The sequence below is a fragment of the Mesoplodon mirus genome (assembly GCF_964341445.2).
Source record: "Mesoplodon mirus genome assembly, chromosome: 14".
Classification (NCBI taxonomy): Eukaryota; Metazoa; Chordata; class Mammalia; order Artiodactyla; family Ziphiidae; genus Mesoplodon; species Mesoplodon mirus.
In genome coordinates, this window is record NC_138990.1 from 62,622,274 (window position 1) to 62,639,503 (window position 17,230).

Sequence of the window (17,230 nt, forward strand, 5' to 3'; positions counted from 1 at the left end):
CATGATCCTGAAGATGCTGTTACCAAATTCATCTCCTCAACTTTCAGAGGCGATCATGGTGAGGAAGCCATGGGGAGCTGGCGACAAGCTGGATATGTGTCATCTTGGGTTATAAAAATAAATTAAAGGGGCTTCCCTGGTGGTGCAGCGGTTGAGAGTCCGCCTGCCGATGCAGGGGACACGGGTTCGTGCCCCGGTCTGGGAGGATCCCACATGCCGCGGAGCGGCTGGGCCCGTGAGCCATGGCCGCTGAGCCTGCACGTCCGGAGCCTGTGCTCTGCAATGGGAGAGGCCGCAACAGTGAGAGGCCCGCGTACCGCAAAAAAATAAATAAATAAATAAATAAAATAAATTAAAGGGGCTTCCCTGGTGGCGCAGTGGTTGCGAGTCCGCCTGCCGATGCAGGGGACACAGGTTCGTGCCCTGGTCCGGGAGGATCCCACATGCCGCGGAGCAGCTGGGCCCGTGAGCCATGGCCACTGGGCCTGCACGTCCGGAACCTGTGCTCCGCAGCGGGAGAGGCCACAACAGTGAGAGGTCCGCGTACCGCAAAAAAAAAAAAAAAAAAAAAAAATTAATTAATTAATTAAAAAGCAACACCTGATACAAAGGTAGTTATCATAGTGTAATTTATAACAGCTGGAAATAAGAAACTTTCTGAACATCTGTCAAGTGCATTGTGATCCACCCATACAATATGATATTGCTGGCTGTTAGGAATATTTCTAAAGAGTTCTCTAAAATGTGATAGATGTTAAGTAACAAGCATAAATCCAGTGAGAGCTCAGTTTTTTTCTTTATACCTTTCTGTATTTTCAAAATTGCCTGCACTAAATATGCATTACCCTTATTCCACCAAAGCCTTTTTAAAAAGCGCTATCTTGAACTAGGTTATGAGATGGTGATGCATAATGAAGGTCTGTTTCCAATTGTGTGACACATCTAGTGCTGCTTGGCAGTGGGCTCTCTGTTCACGTGTCCTTGAAAAAGTCAGAGCTCAGGGGTTTGGTTCCAGCTCCACACATTCCCATTACCTTTCTGAGCCTCAGTTTTCCTCATCTCTAAAATGGGAATAACGGTACCTGCTCTTTGTATCCTACTGGGCGAGATTTACAGATTAACATCTAAAGTGCTTTATAAGGTGTAGTGAGTGGTACAAATGTAAAGCCTTATTACTCACTAATATGTTGAATAGAGAACCTCGCTAAGGTTTGGGCTTGTGAAGCTCAGCATAGACACAGATCGTCACTGTCACTCCTGTGCATGCACGCTTTTCCCAGCTGGGCTGGAGACTGCACATGTCCTCAGATGACGTAAGGAGCTGGGTTATCTGGAGCCCCAGATGGGCTATACCTATGGGGCTGCTTGGTAATTGGGTCTGCTGCTCTCTTCCCCAAGGCTGCCTGGGGCCTAGAAGGCCACCAGATAAGCATCTCCAGTGGGGCCCGAGCAGATCTGACCATTAGAGGGCTATGTTGGGTGGGCCCCAGACATTACTGTCAGCTCTGAATGCAGTCCAGGCCCTGTCTTCAGGGGCACAGACCACCAGAGTGGGTCAGGGAGCTGGGGGCTTAGCCTCAGGGGAGGGGAGATGGGGAGGTTGAGAAATGAGACACTTCCCAGGATTCCTCCTTCAGGGCAGGGCTGAGTGAAAATATCTGTTCTTGTTTTAGCCACTCCAGCCCTGACCTCTTCTTTGTATCCCTTCTTTTAGGGCTTTTGATACACTAGTCTGGAGTATCAGTCTTATCTCTCAGTTGGGCTGTGCTCTCTTTCAGGGCAGAGACCAGGCCTCTCACAGAGGTATGCATATTGAAGTGTATTGATGCCTTTCCCCCTTGTGGAGTTCTGTCTGATCTGCCCAGTTTCTCCTGAATTTGCTAATGTAATTTCTTCCATTTTGACTGGCTAACTTTGATGCCCTTTCCTCTCGTATATAATATATAATCTATATAATAGATTCCCCTATGCATCACTACTGTCTTCGGCAAACATCAGAATATCCCAGAAAGTTGGCCAACACCACCCTCTTTTAAAATATTTTGCCACTCCTTTGGAATTGCCTTCAAAGCCAAAGACCATTCTTTTCAATACCTTCAATTGTGGCAAGGCCTTATCTTTGAGGGCATATTTTATTCTTTCAAACAACTGAGACCCATCCACAGCCAAGTCTGGTGACTAAAGGGGGTGGCTACACAGGACAATGTCATTTGGGGTTTAAAATGATGTATGTTCTATGAAGTATTATGATTGATTTCCTTGTGTGACTCTGAGGTTCTTTCTAAAGGACCTCCCAAAATACTTAGAGCAGTGGCCATTTCACCAGAATAAAGTTTGTACCTTCTCCCAAGGTGGCTATTTTGAGGGGTTGTTGCCTTTCATGTGGTCTCGATTCAAGTCTGTCTCCTTACTTTCACCTCCCTCTTTCTGTCAGTCATAGCCTCTGGGACAGTGATGGCCACATGAGCTCCTAGATAAATAACTGTTTGGTTTATGATGGTGACTCCAAATTAGCTGAGTGTGGACACAGTGCATGGTAGGGGGAGAGATGTGGTTAGGTTTAAGAAGTAGATCTGGGTTTCAGTCCTCCAAAGACAGGTGATCACAGGCTCAGAAACCTTCTAAGCCCTCCAGGTGATTCTTCTGCAGGCTAAAGTTGAGATCCATTGCTCTGCAAAATTGGGACCAATACCACTGCATAATTTAAATAAGAATCAGATGAGAATGTTTATGAAATGCACCTAGCCCCAGTGATCAGTAAATATCTGTTTCCTTTTCCTTCCACCAACAAAACAAAACAAAACACACAAAAAACAGCCTTTTTATTTTAAAGCTGACTGCTTTGCAACAGTGGTTCCCAGCCCTGGCTGCACAGGAGAATCACATGGGAAGCTTCAAAACCCCTTAATAGGCTGCACCACAGGCCTATTAAATAGGACTCTCTGGGGGTAGGTGTAGAACCCAGGCATCAGTTTTTTGAGGCTTCTCTGATGATTGCTGTGAGCAGCCAAGATTGAGAAGCACCAGCTTTGGTTCTGCTCTAATTTATTTATTTATTTAAATTTATTTATTTTATTTATTTATTTTTGACTGTGTTGGGTCTTTGTTGCTGTGCACAGGCTTTCTCTAGTTGCGGCGAGCCGGGGCTACTCCTCCTTGCGGTGCGTGGGCTTCTCATTGTGGTGGCTTCTCTTGTTGCGGAGCACGGGCTCTAGGCACGCGGGCTTCAGTAGTTGTGGCTTGCGGGCTCTCGAGCGCAGGCTCAGTAGTTGTGGCGCACGGGCTTAGTTGCTCCGTGGCATGTGGGACCTTCCTAGACCAGGGCTCGAATCTGCGTCCCCTGCATTGGCAGGTGGATTCTTAACGACTGCGCCACCAGGGAAGTCCTGTTCTGTAATTTAATCCATGAAGCAGTCAACCCCTGGGTGTAGGGCAGCCACTCGTCCTGATCTCTGGGACCTGAAGCTGGCGTGTTCCTTCCTTCAGGCAGCCCTCGTGCAGCAGTGGCACAGCCTCAGTGGAGGGTCACAAAAGCTCCCTCCCCATTGCATTTGACCTTCATTTCATCCATTTACAGCCTTCTGCGAATTGGCACCAGCTTAGAATTTCACCACCAGCCAATAGACTGATCCAAGCTGGTTTAATTAGCTTCAGTCTTTCTCCTTAACCTGCTGACATCCATTCTGCTTCTAAGCCTTCGAACCTTATAGGGAACAGGTGTATTGTTTTGATACCCTGATGGCCCACAGGCATTAGGCATGGGAGCCCTAAAAGTAAAGATCAGGAGACTATGGCTAATTAAGCAAGCAACCCCATTGGTGCAGTGGGTGACATCTTGGGGGCCGCAAGGCAGGCTGACCAAGAGCTGATAATGGTTCCATTACTGACTTAAGTAGGGATCTCTAAGCCAGGCTTAGAGCAATAACCCCAAATCTGAGGAGAAAATTTTAAGATAACGAAGCTCTGGCCAAAGTGGTTTTTCCCTGGTTGCGTTATAGCATGTGCATGCTGAAGCTTTAGGACCGTCAGTTTTGTCTTATCTTTTGATTGGCCGCCCGGTCCCTAAGTTGTTTTTTCCCTTAGGTGGAATCAAGTGTTTCAGAATTTGAGTTTTTAACTTGGGGAGAATACATATAAATTTGTGTATAGGAAATGTCCCCCCAAAATGAGAGAAACCGCTTGTTCTCCAGCTGTAGCTTGGAGAGAGACATTCATGCAGGCTGGAACTGCAGCTTTTTTTTAATGGAGCACTGTAGAGTCCCTTCAGATGGCACTGCACCACACGCCCAGCCTTGCGTGATGCAGGCTGCATGCTGCACTGATTCCCCTTCTTCCTACTCACACTCCATTTGAGCTCGGGTATTGGTTCTTAAGCCTACACCTAAGGTTCCAGGTCTTTTTCCGAGGTGAGTGGGTGCTCACCTAAGGGCAGCATCTCCCCCTTACCCCACCATGGAGTCTTTATGTCACTGTATCTTTTCCAAATCGTCACCCTTCTCGTCTTCCTGTAGTGTACATGGACATCCAGTTGGTGGGAAGGTATCTAACACAGCCTGGTCCATGTTGAAGGTAGACAATAAATAGCAATTTCCTTGCTGCCAGGGGAGAACCTTTGATCTTGGACCCAGAAGAACTAGGTTTGAGACAATGTCTTTTAGCAAGTCACTCTGCCTCTCTAAATCTCCACTTCTTCATCTATTAAATGGGGATAGGAGTTTCTGTCTCTCAGGGGTTTTGTGAGACTCACATGAGATAAAGTGTAAAAAATGTGCTTTCTGCACCCCTCAAACACTGTAAGGTATTGCCGCCACTTGTCCTTCTAGGATCAGCTGGCCTCCTGCCTCACTGGGTAGCCTGCCCTGACCTTGTTTGCTGACATCAGCTTGTTTCTTATCTTAACCACCTATCGTGCTTATTGCCTGTGTTTATTTCGCTGGTTCATGGGCATGTTTCAAGTTGTTGGCTCCCCAAACAGACTGCGTACTCCTCGAGATCAAGGAATGTGCACCTCCTCCACAAGGTCCAGAACGGAGCTCAGTAAACACTTCTGGGTCCACCCGAGACACAGTCAACCAGGGCCACGTTCATGTGGTGTGTTCCGTATACCATGTATTGTGTGGGAACCCCCTGTGGTCTCAGGAGGACCTCCAAGAAAGACAGGAGCAGGGACTTTGTAGAAAGAGCAATTGGAATAAGAAATACATTTCTGAGTCTTTTCTGATGATCCGGAAAACTTAGATAAAATATCTTTTTACAAAAAGCCAGAGAATTCTAATATGCCATGTCTAGAATTATCATTAAAAAAAAATTCTGGTCTATTGCAGTGAATTCTAACACCCATCTAGGGAGAGAAAATAAGGCACAGGTACTTTAGGAAATGAAGCCTCGTTGACCTAAGAAGGGTCAGCTGCATGACCCAACAAACTGATCAAAATCAGCCTGACCAACAAATACACCTGCAGCCCTGAGACAGCGTTGACTTGGCAATGAGCAGCTGTAGGGCCAAAGTCTGACCGTGACTAATGCTCAGATTAGCCTGGCAGTGGGATCATTACTATCTGTCTTGAGGGTTTCATTGGTGGAGAGCTTTCTAGTACTTCCAACCCTTCTACCCTCATCTCATTTGATCCTGACAAAGAAGACATGAGCTGGCTCCCGTTTCAGAGATGAGGCAATCAGGGCACTGAGAATGCATTTTCTTGTTCAACATCAGATAGCTAGATAGTGTGTGGCCAGCGTGTTAAAACACCAGTCCTCCTAACTTCCCGTGCCCTGCTCCGTTGGCTTGAGAGGCCCAACCTGTGGTAGATGGGGTGAGGAAGTCAACTGGGTGCATCACTTAGGACAAGGCAGGTCTCACCTTTACACTTAGCATTAATTATTCTTGTTCTTCCGTGTTGCTAATTCAATATGGCAGCATTACACATGTTTGTCTGTTCTTCCCAGAGTCAACGTTAGACAGATATCTCTGGGCTGTGTCAAGGTTAACTAGATAATCCAATTAAAGTCATGCTGGTCCCAGAGCACAACTGCAAAAACAAGGTAGCTAAAGTGGAGCTCAGACTTTTAAACCAAGAGACTGCATGAGATTCTCAACCTTTCTTTTTCTAAACGTTAAGATGTTGCTGTTTATTCCTTGCTAAAGCCACTACCTCCTACTGTTAAGCAGTAGAAAGAGTATGTATTGGCCTGAGAAGAGATGGGTTCTAGCCCTAGCTCTGCCACTAATTAGCAGAACTGCCCTAAGTAAGTAATTTAACCTGGTCGGGCCACAGTTTCCAGATCTGTGAAATGGGGACAACAGCAGTGCCTGCCTTGCCCATGTCATATGCAGGGGGTGAGGATGGAATTAGACAGGGAGCACCCACGTGTCTCAGGACTTCTAAGTGTCTGCTCACTGACTGTACACCCTCCAAGAGCTTATGTAGGCACTTGCTTTGTGACCTTGAGAAGTTACAGATGATGTCTGAGCCTCAGTTCCCACGTGTGTAAATATGCTCACAATACCTACCATAACTGTGTTGTTAAGAGGATTATAATGCGGTAATATATGTAAGGTTCTCGGTGCAGCACCCGACACAAAAGTGGGTGTCAATAAACATTTGTGTGGCCAAGAGAACGTAGTAGGAGCCAAATCTCAAAGGCCATTGGCAGACAGAGCACCGACCCCAGACGGCCTTTTCCTTCCCTGGCTCTTCCTCTCTGTCTGCTCTTCCACTTCAAAGAAGGGGCAATGGCAAAGGGAAGCGCTGTGCGTGCAGACATTGATGTAAATGTCACATCGATGTAAATGTGCTGATGTCTTTTTCACCCAGGAGGCCTTCTCTAGAGGCCCCTAATGGCCGGTGATGCGTTGATGATGCTTCTGTTGGGGAACACGACGGTTGTGCTGGAGAGTGGAATCCAGTGTCCTAAAGACGCTGGCTCTCATGACACGCAGGTGTGATGGGTACATTTGTAGCATCCTGTCCCCTTCTCACCCTCCCTTCCTGGGCCAGGATGCGTGCAAACCTCGAACAACTGCTTTCGCTCCACAATCAGAGGTCAGGATTAAAATGCAAATGAGAGGGACTAGTATACAAACTGCCACTACAGGCTGGAGCAAGAGCAGGATGATCCTAAGGGAAGGTTCTGAAGGTGTGGGGTGCAGGGACGAGAGTTCTGAGAGCTGGAAGTCAGGGGCAGAGGAGGAAATGTGAGTTGGGTGAAGGAAACAGAAAAGGGAGATAGGACAAGAAAAACAATTCCACTCATTTCACAATTTTTCTGAAGGTTCTTCCTGACCATCAACAGCGGTTGGAGTTTCCTCCTGCAGTCTGAGTCTATGATGCTTGATCCGTCCAAGGAGCTGGTGGTTTTGTTTTTCTAAAATGAAGCAGGTGGTAAAGTCAAAACAGTGCCTCTGCCCCACATCTTGGCGGTTTGAGAGGCGGTGTGTCAGCATTCCGGGAATCCCAAAATACTGAATCTTCAGTCCAGATAACAGGCTGCAAAGCCAAACAAAAGGAGAAGCAGCCCCTGGTTTTGGAAGTCTCAGGAGAGAGGATAGACAGAGCAAGCTGGAACGGGTTAGGTGAGGCCTTGAGAGCCGTGAACTGCATTGGACACCTTTAAAAAAAAAATAAAGACGAACTTGTTTATTCAACAAGCAAGATAGTTTTTTTTTTATAGAAACATAAGAAAATACAGAGAAGCACTAAGAAAAAAATTCCTCCTAACGTCACTGACCTGACACTGTAACAATTTTGAGGCCAGGGAGGCAGGACATCATTGACGGAGAAGAGCCTGGATTCCAGGGCCCAGCTGCCCGGTGCAAAGCCCCACTTCCCCATTTACCTGCGGAGAGGCTGCAGGTGAATTACAGCAGTCTCCCCTTATCCACAGTTTCACTTTCTATGGTTTCAGTTCCCCACAGTCAACCCCAGTCTGAATATATTAAGTGGAAAATTCTAGAAATAAGCAATTCATAGGTTTTAAGTCTCATGCCATTCTGAATAACATGATGAAGTGTCCCACCATCCCATTCAGGACATGAATCATCCCTTTGTCCAGTGTATTTGTGCTGTATACGCTACCTGCCCATTAAGTATAGGAAAAAACATAGTACAGGTAGGGTTCGGTTGTATCCAGGGGGTCAGGCAATCCACTGGGAGGCTTGGCATGAATCCCCCGTGGGTAAAGGGGGACCAGTGTACTTAGTCTCTATGGACCCGTTTCCTCATCTGTAAATTAGGGGTAGTAATAACAACTACTTCCAAGGGTAGTTGTGAGAATTAAAGAGGCCAGCACAGTAGTGCTTAAGACCGTCCCTGGAACATAAGTACCATATACGTGACAGCTGTAAGAACAACAGTTATTAGTATTTTATTATATTTCTAGACTGCTTCCTATATAAGAAGTGTTATGTATAATACATTTCCATGAAAATAGGATTATACTGTACTCTTTTGTAACATTTTTACTCTCACTATTATCTTTTCATGAATATATTTGTTACTGATATTAGCTAACATTGACTGCTTACCATTGGGATAGGCCTGGCACTAAAGACTTTACAGAAGTTGGGGGCTTCCCTGGTGGCACAGTGGTTAAGAATCCACCTGCCAACGCAGGGGGCATGGCCTCGAGACCTGGGCTGGGGAGATCCCACATGCCACGGAGCAACTAAACCCATGCACCACAACTACTGAGCCTGTGCTCTAGAGCCTGCGAGCCACAACTACTGAGCCTGCGTGCCATAACTACTGAAGCCCACGCACCTAGAGCCCATGCTCCACCAACAAGAGAAGCCACCGCGATGAGAAGCCCATGCACCGCAACGAAGAGTAGCCCCCGCTCGCCGCAACTAGAGAAAGCCCGTGAACAGCAATGAAGACCCAACACAGCCAAAAATAAATAAATGAAAAATAAATAAATTTCTATTAAAAAAAAGATTTTACAGAAGTTATCATATTTGATCCTCACATTAACTCTGTGGGGCAAGTACTGTATTACCACTTTACAGATGAGAAAACTGAGGCTAATCAGGTTAAATAATATAAACATACAGAGCTGGCGAGTGGCCCTCTGTCCTGAAAGGAGAAGAAAGATAAGGCCTGCTGGTAGCCTGTCCTGGCAGGATTAAAGAGGAATCGTGTTTGTGCTCAGTCCTTTTTAACCCTCAGCAGGTGTCCACGTCGGGACATCAGACTGACGGGTGTCTGGCTGACTGTTCTTGGGCTCTAGTGGCATTTTCGATTTTTACAGTGGAAATCACTCTCTGATACGAAATGGGATCTAAGGTCCAGTTCTGGGCTTCGTTGTCTCTAAGAGCATTTTATCCAGAAGCAGATCTTCATCTGGTTCTCCAGAGGCTTTGACACAGCCATCTGGGCCACTGGCCACAGCTTCCTCACCCTTCCCTCTCCGTCCCTGGGCATTCACCTCAGTCCCCAGATAGCCCTGGACCAGGTCCCAGGCATTGCCAGTGGATTGATTCAATTGGCAAGGCTTTGCTCAAACCCCACCCACGTGAAGCCCTGTCGTGGACTCCGTGGCGCGCAGGAGGGGAAGGCGGCTGAGAAGACACGAGACGCGTGAAGGCAGAGCTGACAGTACAGAGCTGACTCTCGGCAGCTCAGGTGACTGGCGTGAGCCCGCGTCAGCTCATCGGGAGGGTCTGGCCGTGCCGTGGGTGGGGAGTCCCGGGGATGTCGTGACCAGGGGTGTGATGGGATGACAGTGACGTGCTAGAGACTAACCCCTGCCTCTCCATGTAGGAGTAGCTCGGAGAGGAGGAAGGAGAAGTCCCGAGATGCTGCCAGGTGCCGGCGGAGCAAGGAGACGGAGGTCTTCTACGAGCTGGCCCACGAGCTGCCCCTGCCTCACAGCGTGAGCTCCCACCTGGACAAGGCCTCCATCATGCGGCTGGCCATCAGCTTCCTGCGTACACACAAGCTCCTGTCCTCAGGTGAGGCTGCGGGCCCCCGGGCTCCTTCCCCACGTGTCCTCGCATGCAGGAGGCGCCACTGGGCCAGAGTTGGAAGGTCTTCCTCCCCAGGAACGCCCACTCTGCAAACCTTCCACCCACAGAAACGCCGTCATTGGCGCTTTGTTCTCTTTCGTTGAACATCTTTCCAGCAGTGGCCTTTGCAGTGAATACAGCCATGGGCTGAAGAGCAAGGGCAGGACCAGGGGAGTGCTTGGGAGCTGAGGGGACAGAGAGGGCTGGGAGAATGAGAGCAGCTTTTGCTGGCTCCCCAGTTCCCGTGCTCTGGCTGTCAGACCCACACTCCAGTCTAGGGTGAATGAATCCTTAGGAAGCATCTTAGTGCTTATCCGCCGGCCACTTTCTCCAGAAGCGGAGGTGTGCCCATAGGATCTTTCCCCCTTACTAGCCAGGGTGCCAGGCAAAGTATTCAGTGTCTCTGCTCTTAGTTTCCTCATCTGTTAAAAGGGGTTAAAATACTTACTGCGTGGGGTGTCTTTAAGCATTAACTGAGAGAACATCTGTAAGGTACCAGACCCAGCCACGCTACTCACCGGGGAGCCCCTGACAGGTAACAGTCTCCCCTCAGAACCAACTAATTCTCACCTCCCCTGATAATCTCTGCAAGTCTCAAGTTCACAAAACTTTTTTTTTTTTTTTTTTTTCCCTCAGAGCTCACCTTCTTCAAAATACCATTTCCTGTTAGTCCTGACCAGAAAGAGGTGGCCTGGGGATTCTGCCAGTGTCAGGTCTGATGCGACAGTCCCCTCTAGTCTGCCAGTTTCTTAACACAACCAGGCAGCGGGCAGTGCCCCTCCGCACCCCACCTGGCTGTGGCACTGCAGGTGGCAGCATCCAAGGTGATGAGCGGAGGAGGGAGGGCAAGGGAAGGTTCTCTTGTGCTGGCGTTTCAGTGTTCCCGAGTGAGCCGTGTGCCTTGCAGTGGGGTTGACTCTGCCATCCTGTTATGAAGTGGCTATTCTGGGAAAGAAACCCAGAGCAGAGGGAATCTACTGTGAGGCGGGGAGGCCAGACCGGCATGTGCTATTCTGGGCCCTGGAGTACAGGAAGGATATGGGGGGAAGACTTTCAGAAAGTAGGATAACCGCTCAGTGGGTCCAAGGGTTGGAGGGCTAACCCTGGACTGCAAATCTAAAGAGTCTCAAGAAAGAGCAGACAGGAGGGAGAGAACCCAGGGCGAAGACTTGCTCTATAAATACTTTGAAAGAAACAGTGCAAGGCAATGGCAGACTTGTCCTCCTAGATGCTACAGGAAGAGGGAACTATGGGCTGAAGTATAAGAAAGGCTTGGAGATGCCATCACAGGACACGTGTGTACTTTCTTCCGGACACAGGTGAGGGCAGTGTCTGGCACTGTTGGAATCATCTTTACATCTGCACAGAGTAGGGAGTGGAGGACTTCATGACTAAATGGAGACCCCTTCCCCACACCCAGAAGCATCTCAACTTCCCTGTTACAACACTTGGGATCCTCCTCTTAGACACGGATTTCTTTGAGTTTGTCGCTGCTTCCTTCCACCACCACCACCCCTGTTCCTCCACCAGCAGGGAGCCCCGAAAGGAGTAATACATTAATCCTGGGACATCTCTGTGATTGATTTGGACTTGCAGGATGTTTCTCCTCATTTCACAGATGATGAGAAGTGAGGCACAGCAAAGTTAAGGTTGCTCCAAGTCACACACTTAGCACCTGGAGTTCAAGTCCTTTTGAATCCATGGGAAGAGAGACATGGAGGGCAGGAGCATTCTGCAAACCTGGTCAGGCAAAGATGTCGATGAGGGCTGAGGACTGGGGGAAGAGGAGGGTTCTCCCTTGGAGGAGGAACCAAAGTTAAAACAGAGGCACCAGGGGCTAGCCCTGAGCACTGGGGTCTGCAGGAGGTCCTCACACCCTCAGTGACTGTTTCTACCCTTGCTCTTGGTGCACGGCCTTGGTTTCCGAGCTCTCCCATGCATAACCGTCCCTCAGTGGTTCAGGGTCGGCTTGGACGGGACACACATTGGAGGCTCTGAGCACATCTGCCTGCATGTGTGCTGGCGTGAACCCCCTGTGTGCCAGATATGCCCAGGGAGATAGGACCAGAGTGGCCACAGCGAGACATCAACACATCCCCTCCCAGGGTGGTTGCAAGTGTGGAAGCAAAGTGCCTGTGCTCTGGCTGGGCTTGGCCCTGGACTGACCAGAGCCCTCAGCGTGTCAGCTCTGGTCCTCTCGGTCCCGAGGAAAGAAATGACAGAAAAGGATAAAAAGTGTCCACATTTGGCCATCTGGTCTGGGCGTCCTTGAAGGAGCAGTTCTCATAAAACATGCTTCACCTGGGGGAGGAGGAGATGGATGGCCTTCTGTACCTTCTCTTCCAGGCCGCTGCCACGCATTCTTTAGACCAATTGTTGTTATCGTTTTTAGGAATTGTATGCGAGACAGGATCTTGTTCTTTTTAAATCACATTTTGCTTCTTCAAAACATGCAATGCAGCGAAAAGGAGTACAGGATTTGTGGACAGTTGGACCTGCCCTGGAACCTCAGTCGGGCTGCCTTCCTTCTCTGCAGCCTTGTGAAAACCTCTTGACTACCTTTGAGCTTTACTTTCTCATCTGCACAAAGAGGATACCAGTACTTACCGTGGACATTGGATATGAAAGCCCTTTTCCTCTTGCCTGCCACATATGGGCCATCAGTAAGTTATAGCTTAAGAGATAAAACTTACTATGAACAAGCAAATTGATTTATAATAAGAGTAGTCTTCTGGAAAAAATGATGTAAATGAAAACCCAGTGTAAACCCTTACTGTCCTCTTACCACCTTCTAGCAATTTCTAGCAAAACGCAGAGTTGCCAAGCTTTCCCAAGTCAAAACAAACCACAGATCCATTATTGAAGCATTTCTAACAAAGGTGAGTGGCGATGTTGGCTCACTTTATGATAGGAAATAGCTGGTTGCATACCTCAGAGTTCAAAAGGCTAAAAAAGACCAGGTTTTGCTTTAGAAAAGTTTCTTCTTTACTTAGTAACACGTTTCCCTTTGATTTTCACAGTAGGCTGTTCTGTGTGGGAATGTTGGAGAGGAAACCTCAGTGCTGAGAAATTCAGGCTGGGAGTCTGGGCGGCCGATTGAGATTTGTATCACAGGAAGCAAACTGAAACAATAGCTTTATGATATTAGCTTCCACGCTGGGCCGAGAACAGAACACACTCTGACGGGAACATCAGTGGAAATACCACTTGATTGTCTTAAATCCTCTTTCAAGAGGAGCTCCGCAAACTGTAACCAGATGAGGTTCTCTCCTGCATTCAGACGGCCTTAAACAGTGGTAGATATGCAGAGCTGGCTTTTCACTATAAAATTGATTTTTGGCTTCCCCCATACTCATATGAGGTAAAATCAAATTCATTTTACATGAGAGCTAGAGGTCAATGTGCAGCAAGCTTTCTAAGACAAATGTCAGGTTTATTATTAATTCACTGGCATTTGCTTAGTGAAGACATCAGTCTTAATAAGAGATTATGATTTTCTCTTCTCTAGACTACTAAGGGAAAGACATTAAAATGTGGGACAAGTGATTTTAGTTTTTTGCCATGACCTTTTCATGCAGGAAAGAGTGAGACCAGAGGGAAAATTGTGGAGGCAGATATGGTTTCTGGTGCCCTCTTAGGTACCCCCGTTCGGACTTCTTTTCCCAGGCTTTCACCTCTATTTTTTTTTTTTTAACTGTCTCACCCCCTTGCCCCACTCACCCTCCAAACCAAGGCCTTTTTCTTTCCTGTTTGGTGAAGAGCTGAGAGGCTGATTCATGCTAGGATGTTAATGGCTGAGAGCAGCTAATCGTACAGTCTCTTCTAGAGATGCTTTGTTCAGATCATTCCCTTAACTTAAACCAAAAAAGTCTGGTCAATCAGCAGGTATGTACTGACCCCAGCCCGGCACGACATCTTATGAAGGGTAACACAGAGAAGTGAGATAGGATAGTAAGTTCTGCACAGAATAAAGGAATGAATTTCTAATGGTGGACTTTCAAAGCCCTTTGGGAGGCCTGCAAGGTCAGATAAAACACAGTGCCTTCTGCCAAAGATGTGAGGGTAGCCTAAGCCTACTACCAGGCAATGGTGGAGTTTAAAGGTGGGGCTAATGACCCAGTAAGTGATTCAGAAATAGTTTCCTCATGGCTTGACTGGGTCTGCTTTTGCAGTCAGCACACCCAGGGCCGGGCGTAGTTGTGGGTCTGTGGGCCGGAGGGAAGAATTGGTGTAAAAGGAAAGCCCTTTCATTGATAACTACCCGGTGACACATCTGCACCGGGGGATCACATCAGGGTGGTTTGAAGACCAGTCAAAACACTCCTGGAACTTCTCAGACTTAGGAACAGAGGTAAAATAACCCTGGTGGAATAAAAATGCACCCTGAGCAGCAGCCCTGGGACGATCTGGTCCCAGAGGTCCGGTCAGGAGCGTTTGCCCTGCCACCCTGCCCGCTTGCCCCAGACGCCCAGCTGCTGCTGCTCCTCGGGTCCCATCCCCCCTCCACCCCCCGCGTGGTGCTGCCTGAAGGAAATGCGCGGTGCTCCGGAAAAAGTGCTCCGAAACCTCAGCCCGCGCATATCCTGGCTGTGGGGAGTCATCAAAGCCTGTTTACCGGGGCTATTTTTAGCATTAAAGAACCTTGTTGTGCTCCTGGGCCCAGCATGCTGCATCTCGGCAGAGTGCCTCTGAGCTGCATGACCCACCTCTCTTCTTTGGGGTCAGACCCTGAAGGGTCCTGGGAAGCAAGGAACTGAGGCCTGGAGCCCAAGGCAATTTAAAGACCCTGCTGAGGGTTTATGGAGTACCTACTGTGGGTTCCTCTTTATTCGGCACCAAGGATTTCTTCTGGATTGTTGTGCAGCCTTACGGCGGTTCATCTTTCTCTTCCCCACCAGTCTGTGGATTCCCTGAGGGAAAGGATGCTCTTACACCTGACTTTCCCTAGGACAGGACTGAGCATCTAGTAAGCGTCACTTGTTGACAGATGACCTGACTGATTTCCTGCTTCGTGCCCAGCATGGGGCAGACGTGTAGCAGGAGGGCAATAACTACGTAGTGAATGAAGGAATTTTCTATGTGCTTAGCACTGAGTCAGAGATTAATGATCCAATCAGAAGATGTGATGCTCCCAAGAAAGGGCAGGGGAGAAGGCGGAGCCGTCTTCAGCCAGATGATGTGCCTGAGCCCCTGGCCCCTCGGGTGAAGGGTTGCCTCTGGCCCCGCAGTTTCCACCCTCAGCTCCAAGCTGACAGCACGCTGGCCAGGTTCCTTCTGAAGCCCCCAGGAGTATAGGCAGGTGCTACGGCAGCAAAGCCTTCCACAGACGAAAGAGGCCTTGCTGTCCCAGGGTTCCTGGGGGCCAGCCTGCTGGCCCCCCAGCCGTTGTGACTTCAGTTCCAAGATGTTCTGTTTCCATTCGTGGGCCCTGTGCACCCCTCTCCCTCCCTCCTGGAGGCCAGCTGGCCAGCTGCTACAGCCAATTTCGCCACCTCCTGGAAGCAAGTGTACTGGGCACGGATGGAAACCAGTTAGGCTGTGTCGGAACTGTTAAAAAACAGGAAATTTTAAGCAGAACTATTTCCTCTGGGCCTAGTTAACCCAAATAGGGTTGTCTTGGGATTACTCCAGATTTTGAAGTCAGTGTTGCCACTGAGATCAAAGACATTGAAGAGAAGAAAATCTCAATAGGCCAGAAATCACAGGGCTGGCCTCTGCTGTCTGGAGAAGGTGCTCACCTCTCTGGTGTGATTTTTAACAGTGCTGAAAACCTCTCCTCACCCATCCCCCAAATAGGTCACCACCTGCCAAACTTGGTTGATTTTCCGGGCATTAGGGTCACTCGTAGGACCTTGAGTTAAGGCAGTGATTCTCCACCTGCAGTCTTAGGGCCACCAGCATCCACATCACGTGAGAACTTGTTAGAAAAGCACATTCTCAGACCCCAACCTGAGACCTGCCGACTCAGGAACTCTGGTCAGGGGGCACATCCAGGGTGGCTCCATGACTCTGTGTGACCTGTGCGGTCCCACACAGAAGGGCCCTGGGCATGGTTTAATGTTTCAACAAGAGGCCCCACATTCTTACTTTGCACTGGGCTTGGAAATCCTTGTTTTAGCAAGTTCTCTTGGTGGTTCCAGTGCACGCTCCAATCTGAAAGCACTAAGTCAAGTCATGGTCTCTCCTGAAGCCCTTGTTTAAATATAGGTGTTAACCCAGAGCACGAACATTGGCCGAGGCACCACCCACACCTGGAACTTTGGTTCACTATCATCAGTTCAGCTAACCAGTTAGATGGCAGGCGCCCGAAGCAGGGATCAAGTGTGGGTAGGTGTGTGGTAAAAAGGCCATTCCCAGACAGTCTCCCCTCCCATAGGCTAGCCACCTGAATCAGGTTATGAAGAGGAAAGAATGTCCCTCATTTCATTCTACCATTTTAGCAAAACAGAGGGAAGTCACTAGGCTACTACTCTGTATGGCCCAACTCTTGGCTCTAAAGGCTGGCCTGTCCCTGGGCAGCATGAGTGACCTAGGCACATTCACCGATCCTGTGTCCTGAAGGTGGATGGTCCACAGTGGTGCCACTGAGGCCCCTTGGTAGGAACATCTCCTAATTTGGATTTGTTCTTCTTGAGGAATAACAGCATATGGCCCAGAGCTTAAATTTAGGAGCTCAAGGGAAAAGAGAAAAGAGAACCAAATAAATCCAGTGCCCTTGCAGAAAGGCCCTTGAACCTCATTTCACAGCATCCATGTGTCCCTTGCCAAGTGGCCCCTAAATGCATTGCATTTTACATTCCCTAGAACAGTCTCAGTTTGAAAGACTCCTTTTTTTTAGTTAAGCGAATGTTAACGTTTATAAGTGACAAATTATTCTCTAATCCTCTTGTTCTGTAAATTAAGGGAGGCATACTGGGCTTGATGTTTGTACTGGCTGAATACAAATTTTTATAAGTAAATGTATATTTGGAGCTAAATAATGAGCTAGGAGAAGCAGGGCTGAAATAAAGTTTGTGGTCTGAGCCATACGAGCCAAGGGTCTGGGGCCCGAGAGCTTTATTTGCTGGGACAAGAGCTGAGTCTGCCTTTTGCACATAGCAGAGGTATACTTCATAGGCCAGGGTTCCTCAAAGCCCTTGGCTGGGGAGTGGATGCCTTCCCAGGTTGCCCCTAGCAACCACCTCTGCAGCCTGCCACCAGCACAGCAGCAGCCGCCTCACGTGGCTT

General features: G+C 48.5%; 1 protein-coding gene across 3 annotated transcripts in view; it reads left to right on the forward strand.

Annotated features, from left to right (window-relative positions):
• The window catches only part of EPAS1 (endothelial PAS domain protein 1), an 89,122-nt gene that overhangs the window by 39,764 nt on the left and 32,128 nt on the right, over positions 1-17,230 (forward strand). Inside the window, exons 2-4 of one of the 3 annotated variants that reach the window (XM_082642360.1) lie at positions 9,759-9,949; positions 10,640-10,716; positions 12,465-12,666. In XM_082642360.1, the coding sequence (XP_082498486.1) occupies positions 9,759-9,949; positions 10,640-10,716; positions 12,465-12,666 (470 nt within the window). Of the gene's footprint in view, positions 1-9,758; positions 9,950-10,639; positions 10,828-12,464; positions 12,667-17,230 lie in introns of those variants that run through there. The other 2 variants (XM_082642362.1, XM_082642361.1) reach the window with 2 other exon arrangements.